The sequence below is a fragment of the Myodes glareolus genome, chromosome 2, assembly GCF_982192425.1.
Source record: "Myodes glareolus chromosome 2, mMyoGla1.1, whole genome shotgun sequence".
NCBI classification, from domain to species: Eukaryota; Metazoa; Chordata; class Mammalia; order Rodentia; family Cricetidae; genus Myodes; species Myodes glareolus.
In genome coordinates, this window is record NC_142027.1 from 51,883,156 (window position 1) to 51,909,823 (window position 26,668).

At 40.1% G+C, this 26,668-nt stretch overlaps 1 protein-coding gene and 1 pseudogene across 4 annotated transcripts in view; both read left to right on the forward strand.

Moving 5' to 3' along the window:
* LOC125392707 (cell surface glycoprotein CD200 receptor 2-like) overlaps nucleotides 1-26,668 on the forward strand; it is a 211,600-nt gene that overhangs the window by 103,060 nt on the left and 81,872 nt on the right. For 2 of the 4 annotated variants that reach the window (XM_085685572.2, XM_087900351.1), the window contains exons 1-2: nucleotides 5,947-6,029; nucleotides 24,940-25,184. The exons of the other annotated variants lie outside the window; for them this stretch is intronic. In XM_085685572.2, the coding sequence (XP_085541698.2) occupies nucleotides 25,112-25,184 (73 nt within the window). In that variant the 5' untranslated portion in view covers nucleotides 5,947-6,029; nucleotides 24,940-25,111. Of the gene's footprint in view, nucleotides 1-5,946; nucleotides 6,030-24,939; nucleotides 25,185-26,668 lie in introns of those variants that run through there. 4 annotated transcript variants of the gene reach the window in all.
* LOC125392708 (cell surface glycoprotein CD200 receptor 2-like) lies at nucleotides 526-15,851 on the forward strand (annotated as a pseudogene).

Here is a 26,668-nt window from a genome sequence, read left to right on the forward strand (position 1 = left end):
CCAAATAAAGATGTGACCAGAGAAGGAATTCTCGTTTTTGGTGGCGTTCATTCCTGCGGGACAGGATGGCCCCCCGCAAGTCAGGATATGGAAAGAGGGCAACATTTTTCATTGCAGGTAGGAGTGCAAACTTATACAACCATTGAGGAAATCAATATGCTGTTTCCTCAGAAAGATGAGAATCAATCTATCTCAAGATCCTGCTATACTATTCTTGGGCTTATACTCAAAGGACACTTCATACTATCACAAAGACATTTTCTCTACCATTGTAATGCTACTGTATTCATAAAAGCCAGAAATTGGAAACAATCAAGGTGATCCCTCCACTGAAAAATGAGAAAATGTGTTGCATTTACACAATGGAGTATTATAAGTCAGCTATCTAAAAAAAAAATCGATGTCATGAATTTGAAGGCAAATGTATTGAACTAGAAAAATATCATACTGATTTACTTATTTAAACATACTTATTTAAATATTTTCTAGAGTCAAGTTGTAGGAATGGGAGTCAAACATCACAGAATGGTTCATTACCGGAGGCAGAAGGTACTGTTCTTCCTTATCTTGTGGACAGAACTGAGGAAATGGAGAGTTCACCTTGCATAGGAACAATAACTAATGCTTTGGCTTCTGGAGAGACTTAGGATGAGTGGAAGAATCTGGTGATGTGAGAGTTATGGCAGGAGGGACCCTGAACGATGGCCTCTGCACCTTTGCTGTCTTAGAGTAAAAAAGATTATGGAATGAGCACCCTCCCAAGTCTGTGCTAAAGAACCCTTGGTCATCTAGTTAGATGACCTTTATCTGATGTGACTTGTGAGGACCTGAGGACCTGAGGACCCCAAAGGGGCAAGCACCACTAAAATGGTATAGTTGAGATGGTTAATACAATGCTTATCAGAGTCAAGGCTTTCACAGTGACTTCTGCTCCTGTTAAAGTGGTGACAACACTGACTCTTTGGTCACAGGTGACTATAATAGATAATTTTATTGAGTAATCAACACTCAGCAAATCTGTATCCATCACAGACTCTAAGTCAGTATACAGGAGGTGGGAGGTTTTATGGTGCAAGATGCATGTAGCCCACAGGCCTTGAACTTTTACTTTAGAAAATGAACCACATAATTAATTCTAATAGATTGAGCATAGAGAAACAAGAAATGTGAGAAAAACTGAATATTTCTGGAAATCATTTATAAGTCAAGCAATGCTCTTGTGTAGTTTCATATACGCTGTTGTGGACAGACTTAACACAGGTTTCCTTTTCTCTTTCTATTTGTGTGTGTGTCCAGTTAGCACTACACTGTACAGATGGGTACAATGGCTATGCTGTGTTGCCCTGCAATTTCAATGACAAATGCAGTGTTAATAGCATGGGTAATAACCCTCATAGGCCAGCCTCCCTGCAGAATATCTTCCAAAGTAGAAACAAAGGACATCAATAAAACCAACTGTACAGACAGAAGAATCACCTGGGCCTCCATACCTGACCAGAGTCTTGACCTTCTGATCTATGCAGTGGCCCTTGATCATGACAGGCTTTATTCATATGACAGAGCAACACTTAAGGGGAATTTCCAAAAGAAACATGACCTCCATGTGCTAGGTAAGTGACATGGTCACATATTGTGCTATTTCAGGTCACCAGATTGTAGATAGAAACAGATGCCTTTGTAATTTGTGACAAGACTAAATCTTTTTTACCTTTTATCTCCACAGTGATCCTAGAAGTTACCCTGCTTCCAGGGAAGAGTAGAACAACAGTTTGTGAGGCAATTGCAGGCAAGCCAGCTGCACAGATCTTTTGGACTCCAGATGGGAATCATTCCACTAGGAAGGAATCACACAGGAAGTCACCTTACTGTCAGGAGCACATACCACTAAAAATATAACAATGTTTCTGTTGTATTCTATTTTGTCTCCCATTCCACTGGCAAGCAGACACTGTCCATAGAATTGAAAGGAAGTGGTGAGTACCTCTTTAATTTTTATACTTTTGTTTGTTTGTTTGTTTCCTTTTATTTATTTATTATGTTTGTGCATGTGACATATACGTATGTAGAGGCCAGAGGAAACTTGTCCTTCTACCATATGGGATAAAACTCTGGTCCTCAGACTTGAAAGCAAATGCTTTTACCAGCTGAACTATCCACAAGCCCATCTACCCTTTTATCTCTTCTTTTTTAAAAAAAACTGGTTTTAATTTTCTTCTTCTGAGATAAGATCTATCTTTGTAGCCAAGACTGGCCTTACATTCATGATCTCCCTTGGTCTGCTCTCTGCGTGCTGGGATTACAGAGGAGCTGTATCTTCCTTGAGAGGAAACTGTTATTTCATTTACTCCTAAAATATTAGATAATGAATAACCTAATACAGGGAAGACAATTTTAGCTGCTCATTTGACATTGCTCTACAGCTAAGAAATGCATTGTGCTAGAGAAGTATTTTCTAACTCCTTATCAAGTGGAAAGAATTGGCTGTACTAAATACTCCGTATCTGTACGTCCCTAAATGCCTTTTATTAGATTCATTGTAAAAGTATTTCTCTATTTCTGAGATGTGTAGATTTTAATTTTCAGGTAACTAATATCATCAATAATTTTGTAATGTTTTATTCTTATTGAGTAAACAACTCAATGGTGTTTCTTCTCTTCCTGATTTCTCTGTTTCTTGAAGTTGCCCAAAGTAAAATCCAGGATTTCCTCCTCATTCTGGCCTGTCTTCTAAAGCCAATATATGTTAGAAATAATGTATTTATTTGGATTTCGTGATACAATGATAAAAATGAGAACATCCCTAGCTTTATTTTGGGTTGTAGAATACAATACGGCAGTTAGGAGAAAATTAGTTGTATGCTTCTCATTCACAGCTTTATAAATATAAACATTATTCAAAATATTCTAACTTATTGGGAATGCAATCATATATCCTTATACATTGTCCCATCAAAACTCGTGCTTACCAAACTTCCCAACTTCCAGATTTTCATTTGTTCTGTGTATTGAATGACGTGTGTATTTCTTATCTCCCCCACTCTCCTGTTACTGCATGTGCTCTTCTCATGCAGCCCCATGGACTCACTCTCCTAGACTTAATTCATGCTAGGTTTCTGTGTGAGCTCGTGTCAAACAGGTCTTCAGTCTTCTCAAAAGACTGCAACCAACCTGAGATAATCCAAACTGGACCATTTGTGCTCTACTTATAAAGGTTGGTAGTGCTGTCTCTTTGTCTAAAATAAACAATGTGTATATTAAATTAACTAGCAATTAGAACAAAGATCTATGACTTAGTTGACTATTTTCTTATATGGATGTTTACAATTAAATCATAAATATTTACATCAAGTAAATCAATGAAGAATATTACATTTTATTTATTTTTATTAATTCCTGCATTTTTATGTATATGTATTCATGTGTTTGTGTATGCGTTTATGTGTGGGTTTGTAGAGAGCTGCGTGATGCCACACCTTAAAGGTGGCACTGGTTTCCGCCTTCCACCTTCCCGACGGTGAGTGCTCTCAGGTGTGAACAACTCCATATATGACTAACGCTAAGGATCTGGCTTGCTTCTGCATTTCTGGACCTATCTGCATTTCCCATGTGGCTTGCTGGGGTTGACTACCCAGAGGTTATTTAAGCTGTAGGCTGGCTTTGCCCCGGGGCGAGAGGGTGAGAAAGTTGTTCAAAGGTCCTGAATAAAACCACAGTGAGAAGAGGCCGGTGTTGCGTCTTCCTTGCTGGCCAGATGGACGCGTCATGGGTTCATGTACACACGTATGTGCATGCAGATAGAACCCAGAGGCAAACATCAGGCATCTTCTCCAGGTGCTTCTCCATCATATTTTTGGAATATGAACCTGACACTTACTTTCGACTAGTCAGGCTGGCCTCCAAGTCCCAGATTCTGTTATCTCTAGTTCTCCTGTACTGACAGAGCAGACTGCATCTGTTTTGCTTTGTGATTTTTTTTTTTTTTTGCATGGTTGCTGGGAATCTTAACTCAGGTGTTCAGACTTTAATGGTAAGCATTTACAAATGGAGCTGTCTCCTCAGTTCTCATTTTTATGCTTTTAAAATGTTTTGTGTAAAAATGTGTTGTGAATGGGCAAACTGAGCAGTGCTCCCGATGTCACTGATGCATGGGTATTATTAATCATTCCTTCTTTCCTACGTCCAGTTAACACTTCTCAGTTTGTGTCAGGAGCTACTGGCCCTGCTCTCCTCTGTCTCATGATAAGCATGATGCTAAAGACATGGGAGACACTCTTCAGAGACAAGTCTTCTGCTACCATGGTCTTCAGGAGTCATAGAAATGAGCTTCACTCGCCTCTGAATGACTTGTACCTCCAGATCAGTCCTTCGAGTTACTCACTACTATATGTGTATTCTTGTAATGCTTGCTGGAACTTTCCAGTGTACTAGTGAAGTACTTCTCTGGACGAGTGATACTCTAACTCAGGTTCAGGATGGAAGGACAGATTTCTTCCCCACAAGATTCTTGGAAGAATCCTTTGTTTTTTTCCCCCAACTTTCTATATTCCATACCATCCATCACAGCACTTTGAAAATCCTGATGCTGATATTTACAGAGGACTTACTACGTGCTAGAATCTTCTGTGTTCTACATCCCTTAAATCACTTAGCTATCATATTTCAAGAAGACAATTAGTTTCACTTTACAGAAAGAAAACTAAGGGTGGTTGTAACTATCATTTCTTATTGCTCCTAAGCTGGATGTATTCCCTGCAGTTTAGTATCTTCAGTGTACAATGAATATCAGCTATCTCATATCTCAGTGAAAATATGCACTAAAAATATATAGTAAGATGCAGAATATGTGACAAAAAGAAATTAAGCACCAGGGAAAGGTGTGATGTGCTATCAATGCTGTATTCCAGGCATCATATGGCCATTGAACTCTCAAACTCACAGCAACCATGGTTACATGGACGAGACCTACACAAGACTGGGACCATCAACAGACTGTCATGGAAGGGTGAGGGGATCATAGGATCCCAGTTCTCTGTAAGGATGGGTAGGCAGCTAATGACTACTAAGGGAGGGAGCAATATTTTCCCTTTTAAAAATTCATTTATTTTTGGTAAACACACATATGATGTGTTAGTATGTGTATATGTATGTGGTATATGTATATGTATGCAGATATGCTTCTCCATGTGTACACATGTGGTGGATACAGGTTGTCTACAGATATCTTTCAATTGTTCTTCACCCCTTCTATTTGAGGAAGGGTCTTTCAATGAAACAAGAGTTTGATGTTTCAACCAGATTGGCTGATCAGCAACCCTGGGGATCTGCTTGTCTCTGCCCTCCCCACTCCTGCTCCAGTGTCCAGCAGAGTTGTTCACAGCAATGACATACAATGTGTCAGCTCAACAGGAATAATATTGTGACCTCACTTTCTTCCTGTCTTCTGGTCTGTATTTACTGTCAGTTTTCTGCTAGTGCTGCTAATGGATCCCCTTCTGGGTCACAGAGCAGGATAGAAAAATTTGGGGGAATAGCTCTAGACTGACAAACAAGGTATTCCAGAACAGGATGTACCTTAAGAGAAATATCATGTCATGGATAATTGGCAAGGTTTTTCAATTACTTCTTTATATAGTTAACATATTAATAATCAACAGTATCGTTCAAGTCACAGGAAGTAGTTGTGGCAGAGATTGAATCCAGATGTCTTACTCTATACTCCAAGCCCCTTAACTCAGGCTTTAATAGTCCCCAGTCAGTATTTATAAGCTCCCCCACTTTGTAAAACCCTAAGAAGTGTTTTTCTGTTTTTGTGCCTGTCATCCCTGGAGGTCTCACCTATCTCAGAAAAGAAGAGCTGCACAAGTACATGTGAACAGTGGGGAGTGTATGGTAAGCTAACTGGGTAGCTCTAGCCCACAGGAGGAAATTGCATCATTGAGCAGAGTTGCAAAATGTGACTTTCAAAGAGCACACGTAATAGGCAGACCTGTTCTCTTGGTCATTTGTTTGGAGCAAGAGTCTGATCACTGGTAAGTAGGCTGACATTTATTGTTCCAGTTATTGGAACTTTTCACTCACTAAATTATCTCTTCCAAAATCCAAATCGACTTAGATTGGATTCTATCATTCTTCTCTCCATCTTCTTCACTCCCTCTTTCATGCTTCTCTTCTCCAGATGTTGCAATGAGATTGGTCTCAGATCAGTCTTCTTCTGTCTTATTAGTTAAAATGGATTCACTGAAGAATTGGACTGCAATGTATAATACAGTGAATTCCATTGGTTGACTGATGCCTTTTGATAGGAATTAAATTTACTCCTTTAAAGAATGGCAACCCCACCTTCTTTTGATTTTGCATTTATTTTGAAATACCCATAGGCACACAAATTTATTCCCATTTTAAGCTAAACTCATGGATTTCTACTCCGTTTTCTCTATTCTGTTGTTAATATATCATTGTGAATAATTACATTTCGAAAAAGTTAGTTCTTTTGTTCTGTTTCTTCTTCTTATATCATAGTAATCTTCTGTTATTTGGGGGTAGCCTTTACCCTCCTTTGTTATTTTTAATGACTGTTTTGATATTTCTCCTGTGGACTGCTGTAGTAGAACTGTAGACTTGTAGACACAATGACAGATATAGGGTGAATGGGAGATTGTGTGAGTGTGGGATCCAGCGAGAACTTCAAGATGCCTGTTAGGTATTCAAAGATTTAATTCTGATTATAGTAACAAGAGGATACTTTAAATGAAGATGACTACATATTAAAGGACATAGAATTATAAGAATTGCTTGTGGGCTGCAGAAGAAGCACAGTGGGAGTGGACTTGAGTAGAGCAGACAGACTGAGGAGCTTTAGGAGTGGGTGCTCCCTCAGATGACTTCATGGAGGCTTTGTTTTTATATAAATACATCGCAACTTTTTAGCCTTAACTAAATTTTCTACTTCTTGTACTTTAGCTTACAAAGCTGAAATGTTCTTGGAGTTCTTCTTTGGTGATTTGAAAGTTCTCATTGATTTTCTTTCTTGCTTCTTATTGATTTTTCAAAATACTTTCATTTTCATTTTGACTGCATTTAGCATCACCCGGAAGACTAAGATACCTCTGAGAGGGTTTCCAGAAGATTAACTGATAAGAAAGCCCCATCCTGGCTGATTATAGGTGGCACCAGAACACTGACTGAATAAAAGAGTCAGGAAAAGGAAGTTGTGTGCTGACATCTCACCTTCTTCCAATTCCTGACCCTGGCCTGAATTACTCTACTCAGACACTTCCTTCTGCCCTGATGTGTTTGATTCTCTGAAATAATGAAGCATAAATAAATCTTCCCCATAACGGTTACTTTGTGTCACTGTGACAGAATATGGACAGAACAATTGAAGGAAAGAAAGGTCCATTTTGCTTCAGTGTTTCAGAGAATTTCAGTCCATCTTGGCAGAGAAAGCATGCTGTCATTCACCGTAGTGGAACTGTGTGGTGAAGAATCTTTAGGTCATGGCAGAGTAGAATGGAGAGAAGGGACCAGCACATGGGTTTACTCCTATTGAAATGATTCTCCTATGGAGGCTTTTCCTTCTGAAAGTTTTTAAACCCCCAAATAGTATCACCAATTAAGGAATAAATCATGGAAAACCTGAGCTTGTTGAAGACATTTTAGATTTGTGCCACAGAACTCTCTTAAACTGTCATACACTACCCTGTTACAGCAAATACAAGACTCTGTTGTATAGTTATAATAATCACTCACATTTAGTGTAGAAATGTTTACTAGTGGTTCTTTAGGCATTTAATTTTCTTATTTTTTTAAGTGACATTTTATTTTTATGAAAATGAGGCATGTTTTTTACATAAACTTCAAGCAATACATATAAACATAAGTGTTTCAATATTTTTTTGGTCACATAAAATGTTAGATGAATGATTTTCCATGAATATACAGGTAGGTTTATATCTTACATGGAAGAAAAAGTATTAAAAAATGCTTTCACTCTGTACCTGGTAAAATAGCTCAGTGATTAAGAGCACTATCTTCTTTTCCAGAGGACCTGAGTTCTATTCCCAGAAAGCATGTGACATCTCACAACTGTCTGTAACTCCCATTCCATGGGGGATCCAACACCATCTTCTGCCCTGCATGGGCATTGCACACGAGTGTGGTGCAAAAATATACATGCAGGCAACACACCCACACACATAAAATATAAAACAATTTCATCCGAAAGCTTGTTTTTAAATAAAAACATTACATTTATTGTTCTTCTGCTTTAAATTGGAGCAAGAAACTGAAGTCGTTTCTGAATTTGAGACTAAAAATATCTTAAGCACTTGCAACCCTGAGTAAACACCAGTATGAGTTAGAGACTTTTAATGATAAAGCATCAGGGTAGGTGCATCAGCTACAACAAATGTACCACACTAGTGGGGTTGTGAGGTCTCCTGGTTATTGCCTCTCTGAATACAAGAATTCAAAAAAGAGACACTAATAATTGCACAGAAGTTAATTTAGCAAACCCTATCAAGCCCTTCAAAGAAAGAAGATGGGTGTAGAAGCATTCCAAGTTCCAGATTTTGAGTGTTAAGTTTTATGTATATTTATGAGGTGGGTGGCATATTAACTGGGCAAGATGACAGTTTTCTCTCCTGAATCATGATGGAGCAGATGGATGGTACCTTTCAGATATTTCTTCTTACCACGATCCTTGAGAAAAACCCAAGTATCAGAACCACAATATAAAAGACATAACAGCGAAGCAGAAGTCTTTTGAAGATTCAGAGATTTACTAGTACACATGTGTGGAAAATGTTTGGGAGCCTTAAATTATGAAACAATGAGAACAACCTACCTGTATCCTCAGGGACCTTTACTCCGACTGTAAAGAGACATGGGTATCAAAATACAGGTGTAGTTTTATTACTATCTCCTGTGTAGCTTCTCAAGGCTTCTCAAGGTCTCATGACTGCCCTTTGATTAAGACATTTGCTGCTCCTGCTAAGTAGTTGTGTTATTTTTAAAATTGTTGCTTTATCATTAAGCAGATGTGGAGGCCCAGAAATGTGAGCCTATTTCCACCTTGTCTGAAGGTCAGAGAGTTTGAGGTTACTCAAAATTGTTGACAACAACCAGGGCTACACATCCTGACTCAGGAAGTGGTTACTTGGTTCTTTTGACATTAAGATGGCCCATACAGATAGATCTACTCCATTCTGACAGATGGTCAGGATATGCAAGAAGTTTTTTGCTCCTTCTTTTGTAACAGGAGGTTTGACCTGGTGAATGGCTGTCTTTGGGATACTTGATCTAGTGTGACTTCATACGATTAACAACAGAATGCTAATGACTTCATGTCTGAAAGTGTTAAAGCAATGAACTCTTTCGAGTTGTCCTTAGTATCATGTTAAAGAAGTCTTTTGTTGCCTTAATCCCCCCTTTTTATTGGGGGTATAAATGTGCATACAAAATTAAACATGGGCGATTTCAGTATTCACTGAAACTCCCTCCCCATACTATCTTATGTCTTATGTTTTATTTTTGTTGGTGTGTTTGTCCTCTTTACTATTTCCTTAACACCTTGCCCCTACCCTGACAAGAGGTATTTTTGTTGAGGCTGTACCCAACCAAGCAAAGGCTGAGGCTTTATTATATGTTTTCTGTCTGTGCAGACAGATATAAAGCTTGTGTGCTATATATGAGCTGATTCTCTCAGCTCTGCTTCTTACAATTGTCTTCCTGTGAATAGTAAGGATGCTGATGGTGGGGGAGGCTATGCTTGTGAGGAGGACAGAGTATTAGAAATGCTTTGCACTTTTCACTTCATTTTACCATAAACTTAAAACTAAAATACAACTGCTCTATTTCCCTCTGTCTTTCTAAAGAACTTAATTTTAGCAGCAATATTTCTACCAGAATATGTAAGATACTCAACAAATTCAAAAGAACTGTGTTAAATACAAAGAGACATCTATATAAAACACATATTTTAATGAGTCTGAAGTACTGTCCTCTAAGTTTTCTTAGGATTTATTTAAAAAAATTTTAATTATGTATAGGCATGTGTGTGTGTGTGTGTGTGTGTGTGTGTGCACGTGTGTGTGTGTGTGCACACACATGAGTGCTTTTTCCCATGGATGCCAGAAGAGGGCTTTAGATCCTCTGAAGCTGGAGTTATGGGATGTTGTGAGCTGCCTGACATGGGTGCTGGGAACTGAACTCATGTATTCTACAAGAGAAGTATAATTTTCTGATTGCTGAACCACTTCTCCAGTTCATGTATATAAAAACATAAATTATCAGACTCATTGATAATAGAAGAATTCTTTAAACACAAAATAATAGTGAGCCATATTCAAGAATTAAGTCAATGTACATTTCTTTGACTGTTTTCTGGTGTAGGAGGTTCTTCTGTCTATGTGCTGCTTTCATTGGTTGAATAAAGAAACTGCCTTGGCCTTTTGACAGGGCAGCACTTAGGTAGGAGGAGTAAAGAGAACAGGGAGGAAGAAGGCAGACAGAGAGACACCATGAATCTTCTGCCTGAGACGGACGTAGGTTAGAATCTTGCCAGTAAGCCACAGTCACATAGTGACACACAGATTTAATAGAAATGGGTTAATCAAGATGTGAGTTAGCCAATAAGAGGCTAGAGCTAATGGGCCAGGCAGTGATTTAATTAATACAATTTCTGTGTGATTATTTCGGGGGTTAAGGTAGCCAGGCGGCCGGGATAAAAAGCAGGTCTGTTCCTCCTTCAACAGTTTTCACCTTGACACAGTGTTATTGAGCTTGTATCATTAAAGATAATGTAATGCTCTGTCTCTTTAAGAGACAAGCCACGCCCACTGACTTCCTGCAGCCTCTTGCCATCTTTGCTCTCTTCTCTCTCTGTTCCCTCTTTCCCCTCTCTCCTCTTTCCCCTTTCTTTCTCTTTCTTTCCCCTCTCTTTCTCTCTCTACCCCTCCTTCTCTCTCTCTCTCTCTCTCTCTCTCTCTCTCTCTCTCTCTCTCCCCACCTTCTCCCCCTTTTTCATCCCTTCCATAACCCACCTAATCACCTAATAAATGTCCAATCTTATCTGTATAGAGTGTCTCTCTCTGTGCCTCTCACCTGCTGCCTGCCCACACTGTTCGCCAGGGACCAGCCAGCCACCACGCGGCTGGGGACCAGCCACTTTCATTTGGGGATCTGCCATGCGGTCTCAACCCTACAGCAAGCTGCTGGGGACCCACAGCAAATCCATTACATTTGGTGCCGTGACTTGGATAGGCTCTCCTGCTCCAGTTGGGATCCTGAACCAGTTTTTTTTTCCTATTCCCACTACTGGCTTCCCTTGGTAAGTCTCCCCAATTCTGAAATGGTTCCTACCCTCAGTCCATCGTGTTCGGACTGACTCGGGGTCAGTCAGCTCATGCTTGTCCTGTATATTCTGTGTGGTGCATCCAACAGATTCTTTTTTTTTCTTTCCATTTATTTTTTTTTCCTTGCCATAAAGGGCTGCTTGAAGTGGCCTCTGGCCTCTCTGGCTTCTGAATCACCCTGACCAGATTCAGCCATAACACTCCATGCAGGGTTAGGTGACGCCTGGCCCCCAGGTCTCTGCAGTGTTTGCACTGATTCACACCCCACCACAGTCGAGAGATGCCTCACAGTGTGCCTAGTGATGTTTCACAGATTGTCACAATTTTAGTGAGCTATTCATGTCAGTCCCCAGGCTTTTTTCAATTCCAGCCGTGGCATGGTGCAGTTTTTCGGTTCTAGCCTTTTGTTCCCCTCTGTGGCTTATGGCATGGCGGCTCATCCACAGGGTGGATCATAACTCTAGGTCTCTCTTATTAAGCTTAAAATCCCTGCATCTCAAAAAATTGTGACTTTTCCATACAACATGTGACTGCTGCCATTTTGATTGGGGTCACGTGACTTTGTTGCCATCTTGGCTGAGAGTCAGGTCAGGTGACCAAGTTCCACCATCTTTACTGAGGTATTCCCTGCCTGGTTCTCCAGTGTTAACTCTGTTACCTTACTGCTGAACTATGTTAGGTCACAGGGTTCTCCCATCTTTACTGAAGTATACCCTGCCTTGTCCCCCGGTTTACTTATGTTTCTTTCAGTAAATTCCTCTTGTTGACTCTGTTATATGCGTGTTTTGTGCAGTGGCATGCCTTTGGCAGGGCCTATCAAGACTATCCACTTTCTCCACTTCCTGTTCACTCTATGTGTGTGTGTTCATACTTGTAACTTAAATGCACCCGTATTTACTATTAAATGTTATAATTGTTCATTGCATCTCATTTCAGACAACAAAAACAATGTCTCATGTTTTAAACTGGTATGTACTTTTAAGTCGCTTACAAAAATACCTTATATTTAATCCAAACCTCATTTAAAATATATTAAGATGTTCTCTATTATTGTCAGTTCTGCAATTGCAAGCAGTTTCTTCTTCTTTCTGTCTTTTTACGAGTGTAAATCTTACCTATTAAGTTGAGAGCCAATGCGGTCAAGCTCAGACCCAGCTCTCCAGACTGATTCTATACAGATGTAATGGATTTGCTGTGGGTCCCCAGCAGCTTGCTGTGGGGTTGAGACCACATGGCAGATCCCCAAATGGAAGTGGCTGGTCCCCAGCCGCGTGGTGGCTGGCTGGTCCATGGAGAACAGTGTGGGCAGACGGCAGGTGGGAGGCACAGAGAGAGACACACCATACAGAATAAAATTGGACATTTATTAGGTGATTAGGTGGGTTATGGAGGGGAAATGAAAAAGGGGAGACAGGGGAGGGGGGGAGAGGGAACAGAAAGAGTGCAAAGATGGTGAGGGGCTGTAGGAAGGGAGTGGGTGTGGCTTGTCTCTTAAAGAGACAGAGTATTACATTCCCACCTCTTTTTAAAATCAGGAGATTAGACACCACAGGTTGAAGGAATTGGGGTGGTGTCCCGCACTCGGCCTCGCCAGCAAGAACGACGCGCGGGGCACTTAGGATCCTTCTGCAGTAAAGCTTTAATGCCCCTTGGGAGAGCGAGCATCAGCCAACATGGCGGAGACCCAGAATGAGGGGAACCCAGCCCTTATAAAGGAAACAGTCCTCGCTTCTGACGTGTCACTCTTGGATTGTTCCACTGCCCATTATCCCAGATGATGCCTCGGGAGTAGGCAGGGACGCAGAGGTAGAGAGTTACCAAGCACATGCGCTGGGATTAAAGGCGTGTGCTACATCACCTTGAACTCACAGAGATCTGCCTGTCTCTGCTTCCCAGGCATTGGGACCAAAGGCGTGTACCGCCACACCTTGGGGTCACAGAGGTCAATCTCTACCTTTGTTCCTTGAAGCAATGGAGAATGTGGTCGCGGCCCTCCACAGGGTGGTGGATTCTCAAGCCTTTTTCTGGCTTATTTGTGGCCATCGTCTTTTGGTGGGGGACCTGAGAAGGCTGAGTGCTGGCCACATCCTGGCATAGTTGGTCTCTTTGCTCCTGTCCAGTGTTTGTGGCATGGAAATGTCTTGTGTCTCTTATAACTGTTTGAGGTATTGACAGAACAGAGGACAGAGTTAAATTAAGGGAAAAAAAGTTTTAGGAATAGAGAATTTAGGGGAGTGTATCTGACCTATTTAAGGTTGGTCCTTCAATTTGGCTCCCTGAAACTCACAAGAATTCTTTGGGTTTGTGAAAACAGAAGTTTTAGACATATACATTGTAAAAGCAGTAGCATATTTATGTCAGAATTACTGTGACAGAGTTTTGCACAATGGAAAGTATGGAAGGCAGCAAGAGAGAGAAATTTGATGTAAAATTTATTTGGTGAGGTTGTCCTTTTAAACTGACAAAACCTCTCAGTTCTCAAACTGCATCAGAGATCTTTGAGAAGGAAAAAATTTTACTTGAGTTACTGATTTAAAAACGACAGAGAACTTACTTGGTTGGCACCCAGAACTACTCCTCAGGGTCCTCCATAGTCGCTGAAGGTCGCATTTGCCTTTTGCTGTTTAGCGCAGGGCCTGCCAGGCTTCAGAAGATCCTGTAGGCTAAAATATCTGTAGGAAGACAGGCCTACCTTGACCTGAGCAGCCAGGCTGTCAATTCCAACAATTCCATACATGTCTGGAGATCTTTAGCTTAGATGAAAGGCAGTTTTGCCAGTGGTCAGTGCTTGGCAGTTGAAGCGAATTGCAGATGGATGTTGTTCTTTGCCCATTTGTCTTCTGTCTTCTTTGGAAGAAATAGAGTGCTGTTAGGAGCCAACCTGTCTCTTTTTGTTATGAAAAGTTTATAATAATTAAATATTTAAATATCACATTTCCTAGATCTCTGAGCAGTTGAGGGCTGTTTATTAGGCATAACTACAGATAAGATATTATTTTATTTTATGTGTATTTTGTTTGCATGTGTACATGTGCACCATGTGTGGTCAGGTGCCTGCAGAAGCCACAAGAGCCTGTTAGATACCATAGCATTGGAGCTGCAGATGGTAGAAAACCACCTGATGTGGTTGCATGGAATCAAACTCAGATCTTTTTGTGAAAGCAGTATGTGCTCTTGAATGTTGAGCCATTGATTTTTACCTATCTATCATCTGTCTATCTGTCTGTCTGTCTATCTGTCTGTCTGTCTATCTTAGTTTTGTACACTTTGTTACAAATCTTCAGGAAAGCTACAGCAAATCCTATTGGTGCTCACTTTGGTTCACAGTGTCTGTTTCTCTTTGTGATGCTATTTATTAAAACACGATGAGATCAGACAATGGAGAGTCAACAGGGCTGTGCTCATTCTGAGTGAGAGAAACAAAATAGGCCCAACCCTCAGAAACAAACCACTAACTTATCATCAGAAACATTTAGAGGCGTTAATAGGCTAAACATTATTTTTTGTCAAAGGTTAGGAAGACAGAGAACCTGCAGCATTTGTACAATTTGCATGTGGCTCAGATGAGAGATGAACAAAGAACAGTATATTCTAAACTAAGCTGAGTCTAACAACCTCAAGCCATCACAAGGTGCTAACCGATATCTGCTTTACGCGTATATACATGATATTTTTGCTCATGAAATTATTACCTTACATGAAATGCTTGTATTTTATGGTTGAAATATTTGTAATAACATCAGCCTGAACAGGAAATCCATGTGGGAACCAAGTGTTGAACATTCACTTTAGAGAAGCCTGTCAGGAAGGGTCAGAGGGCTGTCCAGAGCAGTGGGGGAAGGTGGTACAAATTGGCTGTGAAGGAAAACAGAGACCAGAGGACCTGACATGTTCAAAAAGAAGGCAAAGGCATATGTGGCAAAAGGTTGTCACCTTGAAAATGGATACATCTTCCATGTAGTAGGTGGTTTATCTATCTTCAAAATAAATAGCAGAGTTTAGCTTCTGAGGACAGCCAGACTTCGGGGTCTAGAAAACGAAGATCGTTGTCAGGACCTGTGGTGTAGAAATGGCTCTAAACCATTTCGGAGCAAATCTGTTGAGTCACATCAGGAAAAATGGTAGAGTTAAAAGCCTGGAAGCTCTGTCCTTTCATCCAGGCAACAACTAAGCTGCCCCCAGTGTTCATTATCAGAACTCTGAGACTCAGTATAAACAATGAGAGGAGAGCTGCTAGACTTTGGGAAGAGAGGGGCTGGCATCTTGACTCACTTACCTACTACTCCCCTCCTGACTGGCTAGTGACCACTGAACTGGGAGCAGGCTCAAGAGTCCTACTTTGCAGAATTGTCTTTTATTTTTAGCTATCAGAGAAATACAATTCCAAACCACACTGAGGCTCCATCTCATCCATGTCAGAATGGCTGGGATCAAATTACAAATGCTGAGGTGAATGTGGGAAAGAGGAACCTTTCTTCACTGCTGGTGAGAGCATAAACTGGTGTGCTTCCTATGGAAGCAGAGCTACCACATGACCCAGCTATACTACTCCTGACCATATGCCCACAGGATACAACATCACAGCAAATGATATCTGCACATTCATGTTTGTTGCTGCATTATTCATAATAGCAAAGAATGGAATGGGTCTAGATGTAAATCAACAGATAAATGTAATAAAAATGCTACATGTATATACAATGGAATATTATTCTACTATAAAGACAAATGAAATGTGCTTGAGTATGGATCTGGATAGTGGTATATTAAATGAGGTATCTTAGACAAAAAAACCCTACTAGCTTTTTATGCTAATATGTATGTAAATAAGGGGGCATGACTGAGAGTATGTCGAGATAAGAGACTATGAGAAGGGAACAGGAAGTATTGAGAGTGTGGAGGGGTCACATGTGACATTAGAGTGGAAAGGAGACTACTGGGGTGGGAGGGCAAAAGGGAGGATGAGAGAGAGGGATGTGGGGAGGGAATCAACGAAATGAATTTTGTCTGAAAACAGCCACAATATTAGGTTTCCATACCACCCCTCAAATGACCCTCAGTGTAACAAAGAATGGTGGGCTGCTTCCAGCCGCCCACCCGGCTAGCTTTACCCGAAATAATTACATGGAAAATGTATTCATTTAAACACTACTTGACCCATTGTCTTCAGCCCCTTATTGGCTAACTTTCACATACTGATTCAACCCATTTCTAATAATCTGTATGTCACCACGGGCTTGTGGCTTACCGGGAAAGATTCAGCATGTCTGACCTGGCAGCTTCATGGCGGTGGCTCTCTGCCTCTGCCTCACTCTGCTTCTTTCTCCCAGCATTCTGTTCTGTCTACTCCGCCTACCTAATTTTCTGTCTATCAAAGGGCCATGGCAGTTTCTTTATTAACCAATGAAAGCAACAGATAGATAGAAGAATCTCCTACATCACCTCAGTTCTAGTTGTCTTTTCCTGAATTCCATATACCCTCCTCTTCCCCACCTGATCCTGCTGTTCCCATTGACCCTGCCTCCATTCCACCCTTAAAATCTAATGTATTTCTTCTTCCAAGGGAAATCCTTGTTTCTATAACTAACCTTGCTAGATCTATGGATTATAGTTTGGTTCATTTTTATTTAATATCTAATACCCACATATAAGTGAATATAATACATACTATATATGTCTTTCTGGGTTTGGGTTACTTCACTCAGGATGATTTTCTTTTCTACTTCCACCCATTTGCCTGCAAATCTCATGATGTCAGTATTTTTTTTAAAGTAAATTTTATTAAATTATAAAAGTTTCCATTTCCGCCCCTCTTCCCAACACCCTCCCACTCCACCCACTCCCTCTCCTCCTCCCTCTTCCTCCCTTAGGGCAGTCAGGGTTTCCTGCCCTGTGGGAAGTTCAAGTTCCTCCCCCCTCCCTCCAGGTCCAGGAAGGTGAGTATCCAAACAGACTGGATCCCCAAAATCCAGTATATGCAGAGGAAACAAGTCCCAGTATCATAGTCAATGGCTTTTCAGAAAGACTTCGGGCCAGCCACATTCAGAGAATCCGGCCAAATTCCGAGAATCTGGTTAGATCACGTCCTCGTTCAGTCCCAGTCCAACTGGACTTGGTAAACTCTCATTAGATCCGTTCCCTTGTATCAGTGGGTGATAGCATCCCTCGCAGTCCTGATTTCCTTTTTCATGTTCTTCCTCCTTCTGCTCCTCATTTGGACCTTGGGGGGCTCAGTCCGGTGCTCCAATGTGGGTCTCCGTCTGTATCGCCGTCCTTCGCCAGATAAAGGATCTATGGTGATAAGCAAAATATACATCAGTATGGTTATGGGCCACGGCCGGTTCAGGCACCCTCTCCTCTGTCCAGAGAACAATCTGGGGGATTTCTCCTTGGACCTGGGATCCCATATATAATCAAGTCTCCTGTAAACCCTAAAATGATTCCCTTAGTTGAAATATATTCTTCCCTGATCCCATATTCATCCTTCCTCCCTCCCCCCACATCCCAGGCCACCTAGCTTTCCCCATTCCTCCCCTACTCCCTTCTCTCTAACCCTCTCCCCTTCCATGAACCCTCCCACCTGCCCCCCCATGCATCCGAGGTTACCTGGGACTCTTGTCTATTTCCTACCTCCTGGCAGATAGCTAAATAATCTTCATCAGATTCATCTTCTTATTTAGCTTCTCTAGGATCACGAATAATAGGCTCAAAGACATTTAATTATGGTTAGAATCCACTTATGAGTGAATACATACCGTATTCCTCTTTTTGGGTCTGGGTTACCTCACTCAGTAAAGCGTTTTTTATTTCCATTTATTTGCATGCAAAATTCAAGATGTCATTGTTTTTTACCGCTGAGTAAAACTCTAATGTGTTTATGTTCCACACCTTTTTTAACCATTCTTCTATTGAGGGGCACCTAGGCTGTTTCCAGGTTCTGGCTATTACAAATAGTGCTGCTATGAACATAGTAGAACAAATGCTTTTGTAGTATGTTAGGGAATCTCTAGGGTATATTCCCAAGAGTGGAATTGCTGGGTCCTGAGGGAGGTTGACTACCAGTTTTCTGAGAAACCGCCACACTGATTTCCACAGTGGCTGCACAAGTTTGCATTCCCACCAACAATGGATGAGTGTTCCCCTCACCCCACATCCTCTCCAGAATAGGCTATCATTGGTGTTTTGACTTTAGCTATTCTGACAGGTGTAAGATGGTATCTCAAAGTGGTTTTGATTTGCATTTCCCTGATTGTTAAGGAGGTTGAGCATGACCTTAAGTGTCTTCTGGCCATTCGAAGTTCATCTGTTGTGAATTCTCTGTTCAGTTCAGTACCCCATTTTTTAATTGGGTTAGTTAGAGTTTTAGTGTCTAGTTTCTTGATTTCTTTGTATATTTTGGAGATCAGACCTTTGTCTGATGAGGGTTTGGTAAAGATCTTCTCCCAGTCAGAAGGCAGCCTTTTTGTCCTACTGACAGTGTCCTTTGCTTTACAGAAGCTTCTCAGTTTCAGTAGATCCCATTTTTTCATTGTTTCTCTTATTGTCTGTGCTACTGGGGTCCTACTTAGGAAGAGGCCTCCTGTGCCTATATCTTGTAGACTACTTCCCACTTTCTCTTCTATCAGGTTCAAAGTGGACGGATTAATGTTGATGTCTTTAATCCATTTGGACTTGATTTTTGTGCATGGTGATAGATATGGATCTACTTTCCTTTTTTTACAGGTTGACATCCAGTTATGCCAGCACCATTTGTTAAAGATGCTTTCCTTCTTCCATTGTATACCTTTAGCTCCCTTGTCGAAAATTAGGTGTTCATAAGTTTGTGGGTTAATATCTGGGTCTTCTATTCGATTCCATAGGTCGACTTCTCTGTTCTTATGTCAATACCAAGCTGTTTTCAATACTGTAGCTCTATAATAGAGTTTGAAGTCAGGGATGGTAATGCCTCCAGAAGTTCTTTTATTGTATAAGATTATTTTGGCTATCCTGGGTTTTTTGTTTTGCCATATAAACTTGATTATTGTTCTCTCAAGGTCTGTGAAGAAGTTTGATGGGATTTTGATGGGGATTGCATTGAATCTATAGATTGCGTTTGGTAGAATTGCCATTTTTACTATGTTGATTCTCCCAATCCAAGAGCAGGGGAGGTCTTTCCATTTTCTGGTATCCTCCTCAATTTCTTTCTTCAAAGACTTAAAGTTTTTGTCAAATAGGTCTTTCACTTCCTTGGTTAGAGTAACCCCAAGATATTTTATGCTATTTGTGGCTATCGTGAAAGGTGATGTTTCTCTGATTTCCCTCTCTGCTTCTTTATCCTTTGTGTATAGGAGGGTCACTGATTTTTTGGAGTTGATCTTGTATCCTGCCACGTTACTAAAGGTGTTTATCAGCTGTAGGAGTTCTTTGGTAGAGTTTTTGGGGTCGCTTATGTACACTATCATATCGTCAGCAAATAACGAAAGTTTAACTTCATCCTTTCCAATTCGAATCCACTTGATCCCCTTATGTTGTCTTATTGCTATTGCTAGAACTTCAAGCACTATATTGAAGAGGTATGGAGAGAGTGGACAGCCTTGTCATGTTCCTGATTTTAGTGGAAAGGCTTTGATTTTCTCTCCATTCAGTTTGATGTTAGCTGTCGGCTTGCTGTATATGGCTTTTATTATATTTAGGTATGATCCTTGTTTCCCCAACCTCTCCAACACCTTTATCAAAAAGGGGTGTTGAATTTTGTCAAATGCTTTTTCAGCATCCAATGAAATGATCATATGGTTTTTTCTTTCAGTTTATTTATATGATGGATTAAATTGATAGATTTGCGTATGTTGAACCAGCCCTGCATCTCTGAAATGAAGCCTACTTGATCATAATGGATAATTTTTCTAATGTGTTCTTGGATTTGGTTTGCCAGTATTTTATTGAGAATTTTCGCGTCGATGTTCATGAGTGAGATTGGCCTGTAATTCTCTTTCTTGGTTGTGTCTTTGTGTGGTTTTGGTATTAGGGTAACTGTAGCTTCATAAAAGGAGTTAGGCAATGACTCTTCTGTTTCTATATTGTGAAATACGTTAAGGAGTATAGGTATTAGCTCTTCCTGGAAGTTCTGATAGAATTCTGCATTGAAACCATCTGGTCCTGGGCTTCTTTTGGTAGGGAGATTTTTGATAACAGCTTCTAATTCTTCGTGACTAACAGGTCTATTTAGATTGTTCACCTGTTCTTGGTTCAACTTTGGTATATGGTACTTATCTAAAAAAATGTCCATTTCTTTTACATTTTCCAACTTTGTGGCATATAAACTTTCATAGTAAGATCTAATGATTCTCTCAATTTCCTCTGTGTCTATGGTTATGTCTACCTTTTCATTTCTGATCTTATTAATTTGCATGCTCTCTCTCTGCCGTTTGATTAATTTGGATATGGGTTTGTCAATCTTGTTGATTTTCTCCAAGAACCAGTTTTTTGATTCATTGATTCTTTGGATTGTTTTCTGTGTTTCTATTTTGTTGATTTCAGCCCTCAGTTTGATTATTTCCAGTCTTCTAGACCTCCTGGGTGAATCAGCTTCTTTTTTTTTTTGTAGATCTTTCAAGTGTGCTGTTAAGTCTCCAATGTGTGCTTTCTCCGCTTTCTTTAATTGGGCACTTAGTGCTATGAACTTTCCTCTTAGCACTGCTTTCATAGTGTCCCATAGGTTTGAGTATGTTGTGTCTTTGTTTTCATTAAATTCAAGGAAGAGTTTAATTTCTTTCTTTATTTCTTCCTTGACCCAAGGGTGATTCAGTAGTTGACTGTTCAGCTTCCATGAGTTTGTTGGCTTACTGGGGGAAGCATTGTTGTTGAATTCTAATTTTAGTCCATGGTGATCTGACAAGACACAGGTAGTTACTAATATCTTTTTGTATCTGTGGAAGTTTGCTTTGTTACCGAGTATGTGGTCAATTTTCGAGAAGGTTCCATGAGCTGCAGAGGAAAAGGTATATTCTTTCCTATTTGGGTGGAGTGTTCTATAGAAGTCTGTTAAGTCCATTTGATTCAATACCTCCAATAAATCTCTCAATTCTCTGTTTGGTTTCTGTCTGATTGACCTGTCCATTGGTGAGAGAGGAGTGTTGAAGTCTCCTACTATTAGTGTGTGTGGTTTGATGACTGCCTTGAGTTCTAGAAGAGTTTCTTTTACATATGTGGGTGCCTTTATATTAGGAGCATAGATATTCAGGATTGAGACTTCCTCCTAATGAATTGTTCCTGTTATGAGTATGAAATGTCCATCTCCATTTCTTCTGATTGATTTTAGTTTGAAGTCGATTTTGTTAGATATTAGAATGGCCACACCCGCTTGTTTCTTAGGTCCATTTGCTTGGAAAACCTTCTCCCAACCCTTTACTCTGAGTAGGTGTCTGTCTTTGTGGTTGAGGTGTGTTTCTTGTAAACAGCAGAATGTTGGATCCTGTTTTCGTATCCAATCTCTAAGTCTGTGCCTCTTTATAGGTGAATTGAGTCCATTGATATTAAATGATATTAATGACCAGTGGTTGTTGACTCCGGTCATTTTTTTTTTTTTTTAGATAGTAGAGTGTATGTGTTTTTCTTCTTTGATTTGTGCTTGTGAAGGGTCGCTAGATGTTCGAGTTATTGTAGGCCGTATTGGAAATGTTGGATTCCTTCGGTAGTGATTTTCCTTCTAATATTCTCTGTAAGGCTGGATTAGTAGCTACGTATTGTTTAAATTTGTTTTTATCCTGGAATATTTTGTTTTCTCCGTTGATAGTGAACAATAGCTTGGCTGGGTATAGTAGTCTGGGTTTGCATCCATGGTCTCTTAGTTTCTGCAGTACCTCTATCCAGGATCTTCTGGCTTTCATGGTTTCCATAGAGAAATCCGGTGTAAGCCTGATAGGTTTACCTTTATAAGTTACTTGACCTTTTTCCTTTGTAGCTCTTAAAATTTTTTCTTTAATATGTATGTTTTGTGTTTTGATTATTATATGGCGAGGGGATTTTTTTTCTGATCCAGTCTATTCGGTGTTCTGTATGCTTCTTGAACCTTCATAGGAATATCGTTCTTTAGGTTGGGAAAGTTTTCTTCTATAATTTTGTTGAATATATTTTCTGGGCCTTTGATCTGCAGTTCTTCTCCTTTTTCAATCCCTATTATTCTTAGATTTGGTTTTTTTATTGTGTCCCAGATTTCCTGAATGTTTTGTGAAGAGAATTTGTTGGATTTGCCGTTTTCTTTGACCAGAGCATTTATTTTCTCTATGGTATCTTCAGAATCTGAGATTTGTTCTTCTATCTCTTGTATTCTATTGGTTATGCTTGATTCTGTAGTCTCCGTTCATTTACCTAGGTTTTCCATATCCAGTCGGTTCTCCGTTTGTGTTTTCTTCATTGCCTCCATTTCAGTTTTCAATTCTTGGACTGTTTCCTTTACTTGTTTGTTTGTTTTTTCTTGGTTTCTCAGGGTCTCATTCACGGATTTACTTATTTCTTTAAACTTTTTGTTATATTTCTCATCTAATTCTATACTCATTTCTTCAAACTTTTTGTTATGTTTCTCATCCAATTCTTTAAGGGAGTTATTCATATCCTGTTTAAGGGACTCTATTGCTTTCATAATGGCACTTTTTTCCACTTCTTCTGGGTTAAGGTGTTCAAGTCCTTCTATTGTAGGGTCCTTGGGATCTGGTGCTTTCATGTTGTTTTTCAGATTGTTGGATGAGGTCCTGCCTTGGCGTCTGCCCATCTCTTACTTCAAATGTTCTCTATTGGAACTTCTGTTACCGGGTCAGGTTCCCTTCTTGGGCAGGGACTTCACCGACAGAATGCCCACCTTTCCTCAGGCAGGCTATTGAAGCACAGGCACTCTCTCTTTCCGGGATGTGCTTACAATGCAGGCCCAGCTCGCAAGGCAGCTGAGCTGGGGAAATTTTATGGCCCCAGGGGGAAGGGAGAAATATAGGAATTCGTACCTGGATGGGAGCTGGGATGGCAGGCCGGAGGGGGTAGCCAGCACTGCAGGGCGACCTGGGCGTCTATGGGGTCGGGGAACGCCCAAGCTCCTCCTCACCGGGACCCTGCCCTGGTCCGAAGGAAACTCACCCCTCAGATGGCCCTCTGCTAGAAGTCAGGGCCCTTGCTGGTCAGAAATGTGGCTGAGCTGGCCCCTGGTCCACCTGTCCTCAGGGAGGCCTTTAAGACCCATCAACTGCCTCCAGCCGGGATGCGCCTGCAGCCCAGGCCCAGCTCGCAAGGCAGCTGAGCTGGGGAAATTTTATGGCCCCAGGGGGAAGGGAGAAATATAGGAATTCGTACCTGGATGGGAGCTGGGAAGCTGATGTCAGTATTTTAAAGGGAGCTGAGTAATGCTCCATTGTGTCAATGTACCACATTTTCTTATCTGTTCTTCAGTGTAGGAACCACCTTGGACATGTACCAAAAAGACACTTCATCCTGTCACTAGGGCACTTTCTCAACCATGTTTATTATTGCCATATTCATAATAGCCAGACATTGAATTCAACCAAACTATAATTCATAGTACTAAGGATGGTTTGGAAACCCAGTATTGTAGAAACTTCCTCTGTGCTATATAGTAGGCTTCATTACAGAGATTCAGTGATAGTTCAACATATGAAAAATCTATCAATATAATCCACCGTATAAACAATCTGAAAGAAAAAAACAACATGATCTTTTCATTAGATGCTGAAAAAATATCTTCTCATTAGAGTCTGAAAAATATTAGGGATAAAAGGAATATGCATAAACATAGTAAAGACAATATACAGCAAAACAACAGCCAACATTAAACTAAATGGACAGAAACTCAAAACGATCCCACTGAAATCAGAAACAGGACAAGGCTTTCCACTCTCTCCATATCTAGCTCCATATTCATCTCTGACTTCAAACTTTATTATAGAACTACAGTCATAAAAAGAGATTGATATTTGGCATAAAAAAGACAGGAGAACCAACATATTCAAATCTAAGACCCGGATATCAACCAACACATCTAAGTATACTTGATTTTTGATAAAGAAGCTAAAATTATTAAATGAAAACATCTTAAATGAATGGTACTGTCATAACTGGATACCGACATGTAGAAGAATGCAAAAACATCCATATATATCCTCATGTACTAAACTCAAGTCCAAATGGATCAAAGACCTCAACATAAAACCAACCACACTGAATCTCATAGAAGTGAAAGTAGGAAATAGCCTTGAACACACTGGTCCAGGAGACCACTTCCTAAATATAACTCCAGAAGCACAGACACTGAAAGGAACAATTTAAACATGGGAACTTCTCTAAACTGAGAAAGACATAATATATGGGTCTGCCTAGAATGGAGAAAAAGATAAGATCTCTTGAGTAAGTCGGGAGTACTAGAGGCAAGAGAGGGTGGAAGAGGATGAGGAAAATGTTAGCTCAAACAGAAACAAAAAATAAAATGAAATTAAAAATATCACATTAAATGAGGAATTGCCATAAAATATATCTAAATATTTTAATTTAAGTTTTGGCTTCTTTCTTCATCACTCAGCAAACATCAATGCCATTTCTTCCTGTGCAGGCTCAATCATCCAACAGCACACAGAAGGCAGATGAAGATAAGATAGGCAAAATGAGGAAGAAAAATCACCCTTAAATCTGGTGAACTGAGCTCAAAGTTGACCTCAAGGGAAAGATTCACTGAGTCCATCCAGAGCTTATGGTGATTTGTGTTTAACTAGAAACCACTCCAGATGAATGTTTTGTGGAAGACCTTGGCTTTGAAGTTACTGATCTTCTTCACTATTTTGGCACCTGATGGGAATGGTAAGTGTGACATTCTGAGATTTTTTAGGAAATAAAACTATCTTTCAGCCTAACACTGGACTCTGATAATCTTCCTGCCTTTGTCTCCTGACTCTGGAATTACAGGTTTGTTGCAAGTAACATAGCCACTCTAACATTCATACTTTAAAACTTTTTTTTTTATTTTCAATTTTTAATTTATTTTACATACCAACCACAGTTTCCCCTTCTGCCTTTCTTTAGGCTTCCTCCTCCACCTATTTTTTATCCCCTCCCCATCCACTCCTCAGAAAGGGCAGGCTTCTCTTGGGGAATCACAAGCCCTGGCATATCAAGTTGGGGCAGGACCAGCTTCTCCTCCCTGCATCAAGGCATCCCAGCATAGGACATGGGCTCTAAAAAGCCATAAAGCTGATTATTTTCAATAAGCATGTTTTCTACAAATATTCCATGGAATAGATTGTTCTGTTAGTCATTATCATGAATTTCAGGACATGAAACTCCCTGAAATAAGTATTTTACTAAGATGTCTTTCTTGTCCCATTGGTAAGATTGACACATATCAAAAAACAAAAACAAACAAACAAAAATCCAAACAAGCAAGCAAACAAACAAAAAATGAGAAAAATCTCTAAGAAGGGAAGAACTGGGATCCAGAGTAAAGTGGAGGCACTGGACTCAGATAGGAAGGGACAGTCCTCCATTAAAATAAGGGAACGAGGGACAAGTTGGCTAAGATGCAGGTCAATTTTCGGGTTGGTGTCATACACTATGGAGTCTGTCTTAAAGTGTATGAGGTAAGGCTATTGGAAGTTATCAGTGGAAAGAGGGGCAGGATAAGGAGTGGAGCCCATGAAATAACCATTTCAAAGATGGGACAGACCAGGCTGCTAGCTAAAGTGGTGGAACTCTAGTCTGAATTCTGCTTCACCAGAACCACAGATCCTAAGCAGACTGATCAGCATGGAAGCAAATTGACTTTTCTCCAAGATAAAAATACCAGTGCATTTCTTTCTATGTCAAAATGTATAAAATACAAAATTTAATAATCCATTTCAACATTAAGAAAACATGAGAAGAATTTTCATGAAGTAAATTTAACCATCTTCAAGTTTTAAAAAACTACTTACATATGTATTTAGTGTGTGTGTGTACCCAGGACACAGCACTTGTGTGGGGGTCACGGGATAACTGTAGGAGTTTGTTCTCTTTTCCTATGTGGGTTCCAGGGTTCAAGTTCAGGTCTTCAGCTGTGATTGCATAAGCCTTTACCTGCTGACCCATCTTGCTGGCCCTAACCTTCTTAAATGTAGAGATTTGTATTATGGTCCAGCACAAAATCAACTTTGATAAATGTATCTGGGTCACTTGAAGAAATGCACATTATGTATATTGGAATTGTTTTATGAATGTATCTTTGGTCATTATAATTGGTACTATCATTAATATGCTGTATGTCTATACTACCTTTTAAAGTTATTGCTCAATCCATTTCTGAGGAAGAG